Below are 18,629 nucleotides of genomic sequence, written 5' to 3' on the forward strand. Positions count from 1 at the left end.
ATGCCCATCTGGACGTTGATTTCCGTTCGACGCAGGTTGTTGATAGGACGGAAAGTAGTTCCCATTATACGGATAATTTGCCTGGGCAATAGCATACCCCATACTGTAATTGTTGTTAAGCACGTTGCCCTTGTTGGAATCAAAAGGATTCCACAGTGTGTTCTGCGGCACGTGACTTTTGAAATCACTTTCACTTTCAGGCGAATACTCGTGGAGATGTTGGTAGTTGGGAGTAGCTTTGGCTGGCGAAGACGCCTTCTTCACGGTTGTTTATCAAGTGGAGCGTCAACGTTACCGTTCTTCTCCTTAGTCTGGTTCCGGCATTTAGCGCGTCTATTTTTAAACCACACCTGGACGCGCGCTTCCGTGATGTCGATCTTAAGGGCCACTTCCTCTCGCAACAGCGCGTCCGGGTACTTCGTCTTCTTGAAAAGAGTCTCCAAGACTTCCAGTTGCTGACGCGTGAACGTTATGCGCTCCCGGCGCTGCTTCTTACCATGGTTCACCGCGTAAGGCGCCGGTCGGAATCCTGTCGTCGTCTGAACGAGACCGACATTCGGAGCGACTTCCTCTCCGTTAAACCCAGATGTTGCACTGTTGTGAAATCCCACAGCGCCAGTCTCTCCAGGGAAATTATACTGAGGCATATTGCTTTTCGTATTAGTCGAGTAAGCATTTCTATAGTCCCGGAAGTCCGAAGATACCCGTTTGATGTGCTGCACGTCGTTATTTGCACCGTTTGGTAACGAAAGGTTGGAACTCCCAGGCGGAATTTCAAAGCTTCCAGAAGTTATAATGGGGTTGTACGAATATCGCATAGCTTGAGATTCAACTTCATGGCTGGTGTAAGTCTGAGATTCCATTTTACTGAAATGTTCCGTCTTTGTCCTAGACTTGCAATAATTAGCAATTATTTTGGGGGGTTATTTATAGTAGTTGAAGGATTTTTTTCCATCGATTACAGCGCATGCGCAATGAGTTGATATTTAAAACAATAAATACACACAAGGGGTGTGAAATGATTAGACAATGGAACTTGTGAGCACGTTAAACCAAACAAGTCGATTCAAAGTGAGAGCTTTTTTAACATGTAATCATTGTCGGTGTTTTTGATATATGTGATAAACAATTCAAATATTGAAAGAGTGCGATTCAAAAAAGTGTTTCAGTCCGTAATGTGGTTCAGAACAAAACCGAACCAAGAGTAACAAATATCCTTGTTAAATATTAAGGTGCACTTTTAAATTAATATAATTTATAATTTATCGGTATAGTTTGTGAATATTTGTTCACATTAAAACATTTTGAACAAGAAGAATCAACATGTATGTCGCGCTCTGAGAAAACTGGGCATAATGCAGATCAGGGACGACACTTTCCGCTTTTATGACATTTTTCATTTAAATGAAGTCTCTTTTTAGCAAAATCCAATTAAGGCGGAAAGTGTCGTCCCTGATTAGCCTGTGCGGACTGGACAGGCTAATCTGGGACGACACTTTACGCACATGCATTAAGCCCAGTTTTCTCAGAACGCGGCCCATATTGCTATTTTTGAAATTGCCTTTTGTAAGCAGTACACACTTTTGACATTTGAATGGAAAATTTAACCTATTTATGCCTAGTGGACTCTCCCATCCTTCTAAATTGGATCAATTTATTTCCAAAATTATGGCTTTAAAGTATATTTATTTCTATATTTCGAATATTTCTTACAAAAATTATTTTAAGCAAACAGCGAAAACCCTGGTGAAACGCCGCATCATGCGGCGTCTCATCTGGGTCTACGCTGTTGCCAAGGCCTTTTTTCTATACGCTAGGCATAAATGGGTTAAGTAAAACTAAAGTGAACGTTTCCACATGGTTTTTAAATATATTTACAATTCCTTATATTGGTAAACAAATATTGCTATCGTAATTCCTGTATTATTGATACGATAACAAACAACAGATTTACGGAGAAAAAGATTATACAAAAATACAAATAGGCACTAGCGGTATATTTTCGATTTTAGCCTATTTATCGGTTAATGAACACAAATTCTGAGCGTTTTATATGCGTAAAACCCAATATCAAAAATGTTCTATATTGGAAGATTGGCATAAAAACAACAATAACATGGATATTATTTCGATTTATTATCTGACAACTAATTTCGCGACTTAAATTAATAATTGTACTATTAGCAGGATATTTTCTCCTTTTTGCAGTTCTGTTCAGTCAGATCAAAAGCAAATGTTCATGGGTTTTGAATGTTCACTCAAAGTCAACGAATATTTCGTACAATATTTCGAAAAATAACGTTAACACATACAAAATCAATGTTCCTTTTAGCAATAGCCAACATTTCAACGCTAGATAGGGTCTGGTAACATAGATTTAGCGCGATACAAAATGCTCGATTTTATTTTTGTGTCAAAACGATTTTTGCGAATGTATTTAAATTACTTGAGATATTTGCAAAATTAAAGTCTTTAACAACTGGTTTACATATTGTCCAGCCTGTGTGTAAACCCCTGTGAAGCCCGTTGATCCTGCACCCTGAATACTAGTATGCGAGGGATTAGTCACTTGTCAATCCAAATGATGCAACGGTATATCAACGGAAATCGATCGTGGCTTTATTCGATATTTTAAATCTTTTTAGAACTGGGAAAGCGTAACAAGTTACAGCTACATATGATGGAATGCTTCGAAACACGATAAAAAAAACTCAAATATAAATACCAGTAAGAGCTGTGATTGTGAAACACAATGCCCCCTACTGCGCTTTGAAGCCTCACGGCAGCTATTTTAGTAACAAGGTTATATTTTGAATGTAAAGGTCACAGTGACCTTGACCTTTGACCTAGTGACCTCAAACCATGTTTGATTGTAGATCTCAATTAGATGCATGCACATGTGAAGTTTAAAGAACATGCATTGTAGCCCCAAGAGTTTTCATTTTATGAGCAAAGTTCAAGTTTTAGGACAGACACATACATACAATGACAAACAGGCAGGCAAAAAACAATAAATATAAGTGTTTGGATAACGATTATAAATAGTATAACGGATATATTGTAATTGGGTATGTTGCTGTTTTTTTAAACGAACCATTTCCTCACCTAAAATGCAAATTCCATTATACTTATATTTTACTTATACTTATATTAAAAGTAACTGTCATGGCGTATACCAATATAACTAAATCGTGTAAATTTCGTTGTATTTTGCTTATATTGAGTTTAATTACTGTGAACTGCTATCATTCGATTCGCCCTCATATTCAATAACAACTGGCCAAATGTAAGTGTTATGATTCGCCCATGACCTATTCAATCAAAATTATGTTTGAAGAATGTTGTAAATATATATTTAATAATAACTATAGTTATTGTTGTCAAAATCCGATCTGAATTGCTATGTCCAAAATACGCTCCTCTTGCGATGTTCTCAAGCGACATATATCAGGAAAGAGTGAGTATTTTTGTACAATCATTTACTATTATCTTAACTCAATACGGAACTAATAATAGATCTTTTAAGTTTTATTTTATTTGAAAAATAATGATTGATAGATTTAATCAATTCCTAAAATACAGCAAGGTTGTTTTTGAAACGTTTTCTATTAACCCAGCTTGCACATTTTTTATGAAACAAATGAGCATTTTTGTTTATTTCTTCTTGATTAAATTCGAGCTTGCCGGTAATTTTACGTGACATTTTTTTAAAACGGGAAATTGTGAAAATGAAACATTCGACACAACGGAGGAAAATCGCAACTTTTATATGTAGATAAACCGTCAAATGATGTTTTTTTATGAACCATATAGATGTCGCCGTGTATTTTATTTTATCATTTTTTTATTCGGATTTAAATTAAATAAACGTGAAATGCGTGAAAAAAGTGAAAAGTCATAATTAAAAAAAGACGTGATCGCAACCAATAAAATATGCATTTTATTAACCGAATTTTACATTAATCGAACCCCAAAAGTCGAAAGAGAAAGCATGTCTGTGATTCGGTTTCTTTGAAGTTTTTCACGCGTTTGTCAGCCGCTAATTTTAGGCCATTAGAAGCGCGCAAACAGTTCTGACATCAAACACATTAGTAATCATTGACAGTATTGATATGAAATAATATCTCACTTTTTAATACGCCGACATTTATCAACTCGTGACAAACAACTTGTATTATACCGCGCATGCGCAATAAGTTCTCATCGCGTATAAGTACAAACAAAACGTGGAAACGAATTAAAACGCAACTTCAAATTCTTTGGTGTAATCAGAAGAACACCAAGTTAAGTTTATTTAAGTTGATACACATAACACAATGGTGAATAAAATGCATCGTGCTTCTCTACATAATACGAGGAAAGAGCGGCGAGAACGGACTACTTTCACCCAGGACCAAATCGCTATTTTGGAATCTACGTTCGCACATACAATTTTCCCTGATTTAATCAGGAGGGAGGAGTTAGCAGAGAAATTCGGTCTTACCGAAAACCATATACTTATTTGGTTTAAAAACCGCCGTGCTAAATCAAGGAGAGAGAAAACAATATCGCGCTCGGTAAAGAATCAGGCACGTGGAAATGACATCAGAAACAAACGTGACGTCAGTTGCAAACGAATGATAAGATCTACCGAACGCATAAGCTCGTCACCGGATATAGTGCTTACCAACTACCATATTCATAGATCGAACATCGACGACAGCTTCTGTTCCGATGATTCTTTGGCCTCCAATTCCCTTATTTCGGACGAATTTTTTACCGGAATAAACGCAGATACATGCGAGAAAATGGCGAAAAATTCAAGAATTAAACTGGGTCGGCATCTGGAATTCCCGCTAAGTCCGATACACCGTAATGGCTCGAGTAGTGATAGAGATGAGCTAAGTCCAAACGCCAGTGACCATGCTGATGACGTCACAATCCCATGTTTGACGTCACAACACTGCCTATCCGGCACAATCTTCGGACCAGACGACATCTACCGACCAAATGCAATATCGGCATGTGTCTCACGTGAGTCAACGCAGTTAGGCGAATTTTTCACAGATCGTCTCAAAACCTTGACCGTTCAAAGCTCCGATAATGACATTGATTATTGTACTAGTGAATTCATGTGTGGTTTCTTTGGCTTTATGGCGTCACCAGTAGTATGCAAGCAAGTTTTGGATGAGAATTCCGATGTATTGCCTGTCATTGAGACACCAATATATCAGATTTTATAAATATTGGGACACAAGTTGTACACGCTGTGTTTGAAAGTTGTTGTGTTCGTATTTATGTAATGTTATTTTTTCTTGAAGAAATAGACACATTTAAATAATAAAATGTAACATTTATGTTCTCAGATTTATTTGGCTGTTTGAAATGTTTTAGTTTAGTTTTGCAGTAACAATAAACCTTTGCATGCTATAAGGAGATAAAAGAATTGTTGCAAACAATGTTCACTATTCAGAATAAAACATGTAATGCGTTACGTACTTTGTCATTAACTTCATTTATGCATGTGCGGTCATTCATATCAATGCAAGTATTTTTTGTTGTCGGAGCAGCACACAAAGTACATGGTCGGTCATTTTTAAACAAAATATCTAGCAACAATATAAGTTTTTTTTCTACAATATGTTTGACGAACCTTTCATTCTACATAATGATAACACGTTAAAATAAATATTTAACACTAGAGTGACTAATATTGAAGACTTAAGTGAGAAAATTATGCTGGAGCGGGTTACACTTTACTAGAAAGTTGCGAAAAAACATACAAGCAAGAAAATAGATTAAGTTTGTTTAGTGTAAAGTTCTTTGGTAAGTATCACATGACGTGCCTTTTTAATCATTTAATTGATTTAGCTTTGAGCACTTCTTAAGAAGAGTTACGGTTTTCGCGGTCCTTTCGTGCAAAGTGTTGACTTAAAGCTTTTCCGCAGTTGCACATCTGTCACTACATTACTTTCGGTTTAGGCTTAGGACATTGTGACCTTTTCATCGCACGGAAAAGATGGCACCCACGATGGGACCATGATGCACGTAATGTCCTAAAGAACGAAAAACATAATACAGGCGGAAAGTGTCGTCACTGATAAGCCTTTGGGATCTAGGACGACATTTTACGCCGATGCATAAAGCCCCGTCTTTGAGATCTAGAACGACATTTTACGCCGATGCATGTAGCCCCGTCTTTGAGTTCTAGGACGACATTTTACGCTGATGCATAAAGCACCGTCTTTGAGATCTAGAACGACATTTTACGCCGATGCATAAAGCCCCGTCTTTGAGATCTAGAACGACATTTTACGCCGATGCATAAAGCCCCGTCTTTAAGATCTAGAACGACATTTTACGCCGATGCATAAAGCCCCGTCTTTGAGATCTAGGACGACATTTTACGCCGATGCATAAAGCCCCGTCTTTGAGATCTAGGACGACATTTTACGCCGATGCATATAGCCCCGTCTTTGAGATCTAGGACGACATTTTACACCGATGCATAAAGCCCCGTTTTTGAGATCTAGAACGACATTTTACGCCGATGCATATAGCCCCGTCTTTGAGATCTAGGACGACATTTTACGCCGATGCATATAGCCCCGTCTTTGAGATCTAGAACGACATTTTACGCCGATGCATGTAGCCCCGTCTTTGAGATCTAGAACGACATTTTACGCCGATGCATGTAGCCGCGTTTTTGAGATCTAGAACGACATTTTACGCCGATGCATGTAGTCGCGTCTTTGAGATATAAAATGACATTTTACGCCGATGCATAAAGCCCCGTCTTTGAGATCTAGGACGACATTTTACGCCGATGCATATAGCCCCGTCTTTGAGATCTAGGACGACATTTTACGCCGATGCATATAGCCCTGTCTTTGAGATCTAGGACGACATTTTACGCCGATGCATATAGCCCCGTCTTTGAGATCTAGGACGACATTTTACGCCGATGCATATAGCCCCGTCTTTGAGATCTAGGACGACATTTTACGCCGATGCATATAGCCCCGTCTTTGAGATCTAGGACGACATTTTACGCCGATGCATATAGCCCCGTCTTTGAGATCTAGAACGACATATTATGCCGATGCATAAAGCCCCGTCTTTGAGATCTAGAATGACATTTTACGCCGATGCATATAGCTCCGTTTTCACAGTAAGAGACTTATCACTATTTGTCGGATCATGCTATAATTGAACTTATTGCGAATTGTCGCTGTTTATTACCAGCAAACAACTAATTGTTCCTAGAACTGGCTTTAAAACTATTTCTACTCAACGAAACTACACATATTTCAAAATCACGATCTATAGAAATATTTTATACGAAAATAAATAGATATCGTATGGTCCGTATCCCCTCTTGTAAAAATAAATATTGAAAGCATACAACGTTGTTCATATTTTTTAAATTTTGAGAATCGTATGCTTAGTTTAAATATGCACGCGATGCATATTGATAAATAACAGGGGGTGGATTGTAATCAAGTAACTGGCGTGGTTTAAGTGAGACAAATAGTAACTGTTGTTCAATATGGCGGTTAACTGGAGTGTTTGGAATGTTTTCGTCGGAATTTTTGAAGGTTTGTACATTTACGATACTTATTAGACATTATACTTACGCGCAGGATGATCTACTGATATCCATTTAACCTCGGTATAAATATTATTGATGAATTATTAATATTAAAAAAGTTATTGAAGACTTTATACGCAAATGCCTCATTGTTTACGATTGACACGGCATGTGCATTTTTATGCTATATATAAGGGTTTCTCAACAGTTTTTATGAAAAGGTAAACCAATATAGTTTAACTTTTATTAGCAACAGGATGCTTCCAACAGGCAATCGCAATATATGCAACAACATTAACCCATATTTCCATAACTGTTGAGCACAGTACCGCCACTTTCAGTAACTGGTGTTAATACAAAAAAAAAGACACAGTAGGCATGTGAACATAAAAACAAGGCTCGAAATCACCAACGTTTAAGTCTGATCTATAGACTCAGACTTAAAAAGAATCGAAATATCATTTTATCTATAATCGTATCATAAAAAATCACATTTAATATACCGAGATTTACACAAATACCACTTTTCATTCATTAAGCATGATTGATATCGCTAGATAATTGATTGAAATCTCAGTCTGAATCAAAAGTTTAGCCTTTCAACGTGTGTGAATACGGGCCTTTGTGCAATTACCATCCCATTCCTCAAAAGTTAGCTTTCTGCGTTTAAGATACAATCGTTCAGACTTTAGATGAATACTTATAATTCTTTAAATTCAGTGAATTATGAAAAAAGGTCAAATGGTCCAGAGAAATGCAAATGCGTATTTATATGTTTATTATAAAGACAAATCTATTGAACATGAATATATCGTTTGTTCTTATTAAGAGCATTTACCGGTGATTCCACTTCCTCATCTACTTGTACATATAGCTACACATAAACATAAGTTTAAATTTAACCTTAATGTTTATCTATTATATGACTACATAATAATGAATGAATAATTCATAAATCTGGACATGAAAGAATATATGTATATCGTCACTGTTTCGGTATTTTTTTTACAATATCTGTTTTTAATAATATTATTTTATTGCGCCCTTCTAAGAAGAGGGTGTATATTGTTTTGCTGGGTGTCGGTTGCTCGGTCTGTCTGTCGGTAGACCAGTTCGCGAAAGCCATTCGTGAGTATTCGAAATAATTCGTGCACAAATGAAACCAATATGTCCGCATGTGAATTGGAAAAAATATCTTCCATGTCTCCTCTTTGCCACCTTGCAATTTATTGTGACTTCACAAATTATAGTAACGCATCACTTATTTGAAAAGCAAATATAAACATGCGTATTTTAGTATGTTTTCTTCTTTCTGTGTACTCTGATTTTTGTATAAACACCAGTTACTAAAAGTGCGGGTACTGTGCTCAACAGCTATGGAAATGGGGGTAAATTTTCGAATTGTTATGCATATATTGCGATTGGCTGTTGGAAGCATAATGGTGCTATGATAGTTCTTGAATTCACCTTTCCATGAAAACATAAGTTACTATTTGTCTCACTTATACCACGCCAGTTACTTGCTTACGATCCAACCCCCTGAATAATAAAAAACACGCAACTTAATTCCGTGAACTTTGGTTACAAACAGTACTGTGTTCTTGTTCACCATCACGACATGCCTATTACTACCATTTCCACAAATGCAATGATAACTTATTTAATTTCAATATACGCACATTTTCCTAAACTTAATAAGTGTTGTATACTCATTTTGATGATTATAAAGATAATTACATAATTCGATTTCGCAATAGGGCATGTGTTTCAGAATGATTCCTTTGGTTCAAAAAGTCTTCGCAGGATACTCGCATGTAAAATTTCAGATAGATAGACTTACCCGCATGTGCGGGTAGTATAAAAGGCGAGTTATTTTTTACTTTGGTAAACATGTAGAACTTAAAAAAATCGCTTTAAACCATAATCTGCCATTTTAATGGGGCACTGTTAAACCTTAAAATGCTACGCATAGGAACTCAAAATCATTGTTTATATGACCGAAAATTGATATTTTTATCGCGGGTGACATTAATCGACCACGAATCAATATACTAGGAATAGCTTGATACACGAACATGAACATCGCTATGGAAAAAACGGAGTTCAATGCATGTGCGTTAAGTCCCATCCGAGATTAGAGTTCAATGCATGTGCGTTAAGTCCCATCCGAGATTAGAGTTCAATGCATGTGCGTTAAGTCCCATCCGAGATTAGAGTTCAATGCATGTGCGTTAAGTGCCATCCGAGATTAGCCTGTGCACCTATCTTTATTATATATATCTATATCTATATAAGCGGAAAGTGTCGTCCCCGCTTAGCATGTGCGAACTGCACATGTAAATCTGGGACGCCTCTTTACGCACCTGCATTAACTCCCTTTTCACAGAGCGAGACCCAATTTCATATTGATGTAAGCATTATTTAAAGCCTCTATAACGCTCAAAATCAACGACAATTTCGTAAAGTATTTCGTTAAATAAAGTAAAACAATTAGAAATCAGTGTTCCTTATGGCAATTGCCGAATTTTCAACGCCAGATGTGGTCTGGTAAAAGAGATGTTTGTAGATAGAAAACTTTTTATTATTGTTTTGCATATTTAAATCCATTTTAATTTACCGCAACGATATCTATTCATTCGACACCTGATCACTAACATGGTTCCATTTGAGTGTTTGTGTATCGTATGAATAGATATATTCGTGGAAAATTAAAATGGAATTAATTGTTTCACAAATAAATAAAAACGAGCATTTTGTATCTACAACAATCTATGTAATCATACCACATCTCGCGTTGAACTTGTGGCTATTGCTATAAGGAACACTAATTGTTGAGGTGTTAACTTTAAGAAAGTTTCGTTGATTTTTAGCGTTATAGAGGTTTTAAGCCGGATAAGACACGCTTCAATAGTTGTTATTCGGAAATCTCCAGTCTGGGTTTTTCCGATATTGAGCACGCGCGGTAGGTACAAACAAAAGCTGACTAGCATATTTTAAAAGAGAGTGAATCAATAATTTCTCTTATCGCTGAATAGTAAACACCACATTTTCTGCTCAAACGCTCGTTATAGTTGATAAAAATACCATGAATTAATAATTTTCTTTAGATGAACTAATATCGATCGTGTTTAATTTGTTAGAATACTATGTACATTGTAATTCGATATAATGCTGCATGTACATGTAAACAGCTTCGGTCACGTAAATATGTCATTGCATATACTGTAGGCCCGTGCATACAGTTTTAATGGAAGTTTGTCAACGAAACTACCAAGACATTGTCTCCATCGTATACATGTATATATTATACTATTCAAATATATTTAAAATCATACAGACAAGTACCAAACAACAAAAACCTTACTATTCTCAGTCCATTCGTAGTTCTAGAACTAATATATCGTTCCATATCAGTTGGATATTTATATGTCTATTGATAGATCTATTGTGATGCTTTTCTTTCATCTAACATGAAAAGGGAAGATAATTATTCGCTTAAGACTCAGACTTTAAGATAAGAAGGAATATCACTAACGAGCTTTACCATACATTACTTTTATTTGCTATATCTATAAATTATGCCGAAAAAACAAGAACATGAATCATGTTTTTCGGAAGAAATATTGCATATGTCAATCCGTTTGTATAGGTTCCTTCATTTCCATACAGCTGACAAAGTCTGTTTTTCATGTCTTTTAAGAATGCTAGCTACTGGACCCATTTGTTTAGGCGGCTGTAGTTCTGAACGGTGTATTTAGACTTTAATCCTGTATTAAACGTCTGGCATACATGTATATCAGTGTTAGAATTGTTATGTGTAATTATTAATAATAATAGTTATAGTAATAACAACAAAAGACTTGACTTTTTACATTTCCTAAAAGAAACACTACTGTCTTTTAAATACTTATTATCCACTACTAAATGGGAAGCAAATCGGATATCGACGTTACTGGTCATTACTGCATTAATGACAATGCTTGTACCTCCCGCGCGCGCTCAGAAATCGGAAAACTCCTCAGCGCTTTCCGAAGTTCCGCATTAAATCTATTTCTTTGTGTTAAATAATTACGATGAATATGAATAAAATGATAACAAAAATACAATCATTTTAATTTAAAAAGTATGTTATATATATATATGTATGTTTATATTTATATATAAATATTTATATATTTATAAATATTTAAACAAATATATATATTTGTTTAAGAAAACATCGTTCTGTTATTTTACTCCTAGTATCAACGCAACAACCATAAAGGCCCTACTCTGTCGGAAACAGAAATGCGACACATATGTCTGTCAATACTTGTTCACACTATATAGACATAGACAATATTCCAAACTCATGTACGAGTCTAGTTTTTGTTCTAATAGGCAACGTTAGTGTGAGAATAAAAAGCATGCACGCTTTTAAGATATCGTCTGTCCCGTCGATTATGTCACTTTCTGAAAGATGTGGATTTTTCATAACGGTTGGTATGACAACCATACACTCATCGCTGCTTATAGAGTGATGGAACCTTGGTCTTGGCCTGTCTTGGTTTCCATCCTTAATGACAAAATATCCATCGCGACAATATTTGTAAAAACTCATCTCATATGTATGCTTTTTGAAAGATTTCTCGACGTGATTTGGTTTCTGTTTTAACGTTGCGCGTGTCGATCTTTTCGTTCCTCGCGAAGGATTCTCTACAATGTCAGTTGTTGACATTTTTTCTTATAATGAGTATTTCTAATGCTAAGCTCAAAAACAACGAACCTGTTACCCTGGCTACTGACATGGTCGTGCTCGATATACTTAACTTTGTTCCGATAAGTCCTTTGCAACGCCAGGCAAACTCTGCCATTTGTTCATGCCTATTGCATGTCTGCAGCGTTAAGCGATTTATTTTAAACTCCATCTTTGTTGCTTTCCAATACAAAAACATATTTATGATAATTTCATTATTATAACTGCATTTAGCTTACTTGTACTGTATATACAATAAATGTACCATTGATTTGACCGTATTTTATACACATATTTATGTCGATTAACTATTTGCGCATGCGTTAGGTTGACATGATATGATATATGCTTTATTCAGGAAAAAGGTAATATGCCCATCATTACACGACAAAGTGTTTGATTTCAGTTACAACTTACATATACATAGCAAGTATAATTATCAATATTAGTTATTTACATATATAATTATATATCTTATAACAGTTATACAAAATAACGTAAGTTATTTACACACGTATATATAATAATTATACACAATACCTTAGTTGAAACCGTAAAGTCGTTAAAATACCTTGGCATAAACAAATCTAAAAATTAATTGCAAAAAACGTATCATTTTCAATAAGTAAATTATTCAAGATTTTTGATGCAATTGATTTACCAATCCAGCAAAGAATAACATTAGTTAACTCCTTTGTTACCCCAGTCCTAAAGTTTTGCTAAAACATAAATGGGCTTCCATCAAGCTAACGACATTTAATTAATAAACACTACATTTTGAGTTTAAAAAATCTACAAACTAATCCATACTGTACGGAAAACTCGGTAGGATCCATTTAATGTATGTCGCCAAAATAATTCTTTAAAATATTGGTATAAATATATCAATTTACATAACGATCACATTAAAAAATGAAAACGATGCTAAAGAGAGATACGCTTAGAAACAGAATTCATGTCAAAAACTATGGGTATCAAATGTAAGGGAATGTCTAGTAACTAACTGATTGGTGAAAGTTGGAATGTAGAAAATTTATGTATAACAACTTTGGAATTTTTAAGGCGAATAATAGATAATCAAACCTGACATTTCGGCGTAAACGCATCGTCAAAATTAAAAATATTATATTTTATGTTTTCCGATGGTTTATAGGGAAATACCAGTAAATAAAAATTGATATTTCATTGTTTCAGAAAGTGAACAATAACACCGAAAATTACCGATAATTTTCATTGTTTGACCGGAACTATTTTGTTATAGATATCTTTGGTTTCCCCATTATGAGCCCCCCACACTAATGTTACCAAGGGTGATTACTCCGCATTCAATGTTTATAAGAACATACGGATAAGCTTACCTTAACATACATGTAATAACATTTCGAGGCACCCAATGAGGAATAATATTGTCTTGAATGGCAAAAATACAAAAATAATCATGTGTAAACATAAAATAACAAGGAATTTGTTGGATTTGGGAGAATATCGATATTAATGCACTCGTGATCATAGATATTTTTTCTATCATCAATCGTTAATTAAAATCAATAATCCACAAAATCCAACAAATATCCTCTATTTCTCTTGTTAAACAAGAACTCAAATTAGAGTCATATTTGCAAAAAGCAATCACATCGAAAGTCATCACTTTTCACTCGGATAGACAAGCCGACATGCATCACAAATAAATCGTGTTTGCTGTTTCATTCTCGTTCCCTTTTAATAGTATTTCCCAAATCAATGGTTTAGTCCCAGTCAGATTATAGTTGCATCAACCTAATAAAGCTAAACAAATTATTGTAAAAAATATATAAATCCAAAGTTCCAAACTTAAATATGAAAAGTCAGATTATAGTTGCATCAACCTAATAAAGCTAAACAAATTATTGTAAAAAATATATAAATCCAAAGTACCAAACTTTAATATGGAAAGTCAGATTATAGTTGCATCAAGCTAATAAAGCTAAACAAATTATTGTAAAAAATATATAAATCCAAAGTACCAAACTTAAATATGAAAATAATAGGATGACATTCTGCTGATGCAACAAGTACATACATTGTACGGTACTCGGTCATTTTCAATTTTTGCTAATTAGGTACATTTTTAAGAAGTTTTATTAAGAATGTATACCTTGTAAAGAACCTAGTGGTTGTTTTAAATGAACCTAAGTACCCAAATGATAGTTAAAGAACCTTTATTGCAATCTAAGCAATTTAACAGGACGATTCAGCGGACGTATACGCGATTCATTCTTTTATTATACTGATCCGTATTGTGTATTTAACATATATCGTAAATCGTCCGTGTCCTCGTTCGTCTCCACAATGCAGTGTCCATACAGCATTGTTCTTGTCAATCGTAAATATCGCTTTAATATGGCAATTATTGTAAAGAGTCCGTATCGCCAAAGGTCATTATTGTGTTTAGCAAGTTGAGGAAATGATCCGAACAATTCATAATTCACATTTGATTTTTTTCTCGGACAGTACCATAAAGTAAAGTGCTCGCCTAACCAATGGCCAATATTGCAAATGTTCCGATTGTCCATGGCACGTATTATATACGATTTTTTTTCGTTAATGGTTACATCGTCTATAACGTGAAATGTTCATATAGTCTTTGGCAATTACCGTCATAATGTATGTAGCCCATATCATAAATCTTATTTATGAGGATAGGATAATGCAAACTATAGAAATATACGTTGAGATAACTAATTGTTCTTTAGTAAATATTTAAATTTTCGCGGTAAAGATTCAAACAAAGGAGTAAAATTATAAGCGTATTAGTTTTATTAAAGTAATTCTTGTTTGAAGAGTTCATTTCAATAACGAACGATGACAATCAATTTACTTTTGACGGATAAAGATACGTTTATTGTAAAATATTAAGTCAATGTTTATTTAATTTAAAAATAGCATCACAAATCACGAAAAAATCAGTCAATTCTTCTCTGTAGCGTAAGTGAAAACTGTCACGTAAAGTGATTACCTTTGGACGCCGTCAATTATCGAATTAAGTCGGTGATATCACATGACACTTTGACGATTCAATATGAGCGTGTTTATTGCACTTTTGACAAACACGCATGCCCGTTTGCTTTCTTGGTCTATAAAAAAGGGAATGCAACAGTTGCTCCACATGCTAGTAAGCCATTCTAAAAGCTTTGAAAGGACGAAGGCAACATGATTGATAAAATAAATAAAACTTCCGTCCAGGGCAAAGGACGGTCCAGAAGAGAGCGGACTACTTTCTCACGTGATCAACTGACAATTTTAGAATATATTTTTAAGAAGACAAAGCACCCGGATGCTGTTGCGAGGAAGAAAACGGCTAAAGAACTTGATCTGACGGACAATCACGTGCTGATATGGTTTAAAAACCGGCGTGCAAAGGAAAAAAAACAGCAAAGAAATCATCTCAGCACATCCAAAAAGAACAGCAATCAAAACAACAAGCACAATGATGATTACGTCGATCCGCATACGCCCAGTGGAAGCTCAACAGCTGAGTCATATTGCCCGGAAGAAAGCGACTCTCGATCAAGCTTTGAATCGGCGGAGTCGGCGAGACTATCGACATTTTATTCGTCTAACAGTTGGTATTCTTCATGCGATGACGTCATACTGTCAGCATCAAATCATCTAAATGATTTTATGGAATGGCACGAAGACAGAACGTCACAAGCGAGAAGGGAATTTAATTCACACTTTTGTGACGCTAACATATTTGATACATCTGTCAGTTGCGGTCACCTCTACGACACCGAACAATCTATGACGTCAAGAACATATCAACAACAAGAGGCATACATACCGCAATCGAATACCAAAAGGCTCGATGCGTGCGGACAAAACTACATGCACAGCGTTGGGTCGGACTGTTTCTTTTTACATCAGACCACTCATGCGAATGAAAACCCGGATCAATCCTGCAGGCGCTTCTCCGACATCCGGGCGATTTATAACTTCGGATTACCTCTTGTAAGATCAATCGAAAGCAGACCTATGAATAATGACATTGAAAATGAACTGCTTGCCACTGAGTCGTTTGTTTACCACATTTTATAAAGACAAATGACAATTCAGATTAACTATATATGTGGTAGAATCCACCAAAGAATGTATTATTATTATTATTATTATTATTATTATTATTATTATTATTATTATTATCACTTTGTTCAGTCATTCATTTGGTTACAAAATGTTATAAAGACAAATGACAATTTAAATTAACTATTTTTGTGGTAGAGTCTAGCAAAGAATGTATTATTATTATTATTATTATTATTATTATTATTATTATTATTATTATTATTATTGTTAATGGTCACCAGTTGTTTAACCTAACTTTTGAAAATAAATAATATTTAACGCCTTAATGTTCTTTGTGTATTTACCAAATCTACATAATGAGATATTATTTTTTACATGCATCATTTTGCATAACTCGAAAACACCCTTTTGTTAAACTCATAATGACATATATTTATTAAAATAAACATGAACTATTCATAAACATTTTATGTATTTTAGCCTACTTTAAATGCAAGCGACGTCGCTATTTACATACTATCAACATTTTACGGCTGTTAAAAAATACATGCTCACATTGCAACAGTTTTGGCCCAGTGAGAGTCCTTATCGGCTTCTGACAGCCGCAAATTATGGGAACCAGTAAGCACAATGTGCCTATCGACACCGGTCGACTAGGAGAGTTATTTGTTCAACCGTCTAGCTGTTTCTCCTTTGTGTGGGGTTACGCCCACTTTCCGCCATAATGTTAACTTTGACTGCTGAAATTGCCCGATAATTACATCATGTATAAATTTCAGACTTCGTCATTTTTTTTCGGTAAACAAACACCATACTTTACGTCGTCATATTAACGTAAACGGCTTTTTAAAAAAATCGTTGGGCAATTGCACTTTACCGGTACGTAAAAAAGAACGGAAAAGCGTACCCTAAGCCTAACCCTAACCCGCAGAACCTAACACCTAACGCAGCACTTTATAATCCTTTTTATCCTATATATTTCCTTAGTATCGGGGGCTACCCCCGCTTTGTCGATAGTAGTTAACAACTGAGTACCGGTAAAGTGCAATCTAGTCAATTTCGTGGATGAAACGGTATTCATGTAGAATCGTAAACCGCTAAACAAATTTTGAAACTTTAATCACTTTAAAATCGTCAATATCGATGAAACTGCTCACAAGAACGGCATTCTTCGCCTTAATTGGATTTTCGCTAAGAAAACACTTTCTTAAAACAAAAATACCATAAATGCGGAATATGTCGTCCCTGGTTTACCTGAGTAGACAGCACAGGCTTTTTTAGGACGAACATAAACACACATTTATCAAGTCCCGTTTTCCCGGAGTTATTTTTTTATAAGAAATAATCAACTATAAAATATATATAAGAGAACAGCAATATTTTATTAAACATGCAATGTTACAGCAAAAGCAGAACGGCACTACTCAATATGAAAAAGAAATGCGTCAAATTCGTCTGACAATAATGTCTCACGTGTCAAAGACGACATTGGAAATAGTCCACACTCATCGTTTGTAAATAAATCCATTCCTGACTTCTTGTCGCATGCGATATTTTCTTTGCGTGTCGTCAGATTGTCCGCATGGTCAACAGTTAGGTAGCACATTTCATTAAGAGTGTTTTCAATTCGTTCGCTCTGAGATTGATCTGGTTGAAACAGGATTTTGTTCTTGTAGACTACGTGAACATAGGGATGAAAAATTGTCCGAGCTTCCGATGATGTCGTCACTGACCCGTTGAAGACATCACACTCTAAAAGGTGCTCATTTTCCTCAACAGTTGGTATATGCAACCTAGATGTTGGTCTGTCTTCTTTTCCCTTCTGTAGCAAATACTGTTTTCTCTTATTCCATGTGCAAGAACTCCTCGCACGTTGACATCTTTTCCCTGCGGTCTTGTCGTGATTTAGTCTAAGTTTCTTACGTTGTTGTTGTCGAGATTTTGGTTCCTCTCGTAGGATTCTCCGCGATTTGAGTACCTGACAGTCTTCATCATTCAATCTCTTTCCAAGTGTCAGCTCTAAAACCATGAACCTGTTACCCTGGCAACGGACATGATCGTGCTCGATGTTTTTTGCCTGTTTCCGGTTCATGTCCTTTGAAGCGGAAGACGAACTTTGCAATCTCTTCATGCCTTTTAATATCATCTCTTCAGCTTTGCCGATTTATTTTGAGAAAAAAAATTCGATTTTAATTATTTATATTGTTCTAAAATGTTTATTATTCACAGTTCACACAATAAACTGATCATTTCTTCGACCGT

General features: G+C 35.3%; 1 protein-coding gene across 1 annotated transcript; it reads right to left on the reverse strand.

Annotated features, from left to right (window-relative positions):
• Window positions 1–260: 260 nt before the first annotated feature.
• On the reverse strand, window positions 261–863 carry LOC127854740 (homeobox protein OTX1-like). The gene has a single exon (XM_052389798.1). It carries the CDS (start codon window positions 861–863, stop codon window positions 261–263), a length of 603 nt encoding a protein of 200 aa, XP_052245758.1.
• Between the last annotated feature and the right edge of the window lie 17,766 nt (window positions 864–18,629).

The sequence above is a fragment of the Dreissena polymorpha genome, chromosome 13 (assembly GCF_020536995.1).
Source record: "Dreissena polymorpha isolate Duluth1 chromosome 13, UMN_Dpol_1.0, whole genome shotgun sequence".
NCBI lineage: Eukaryota > Metazoa > Mollusca > Bivalvia > Myida > Dreissenidae > Dreissena > Dreissena polymorpha.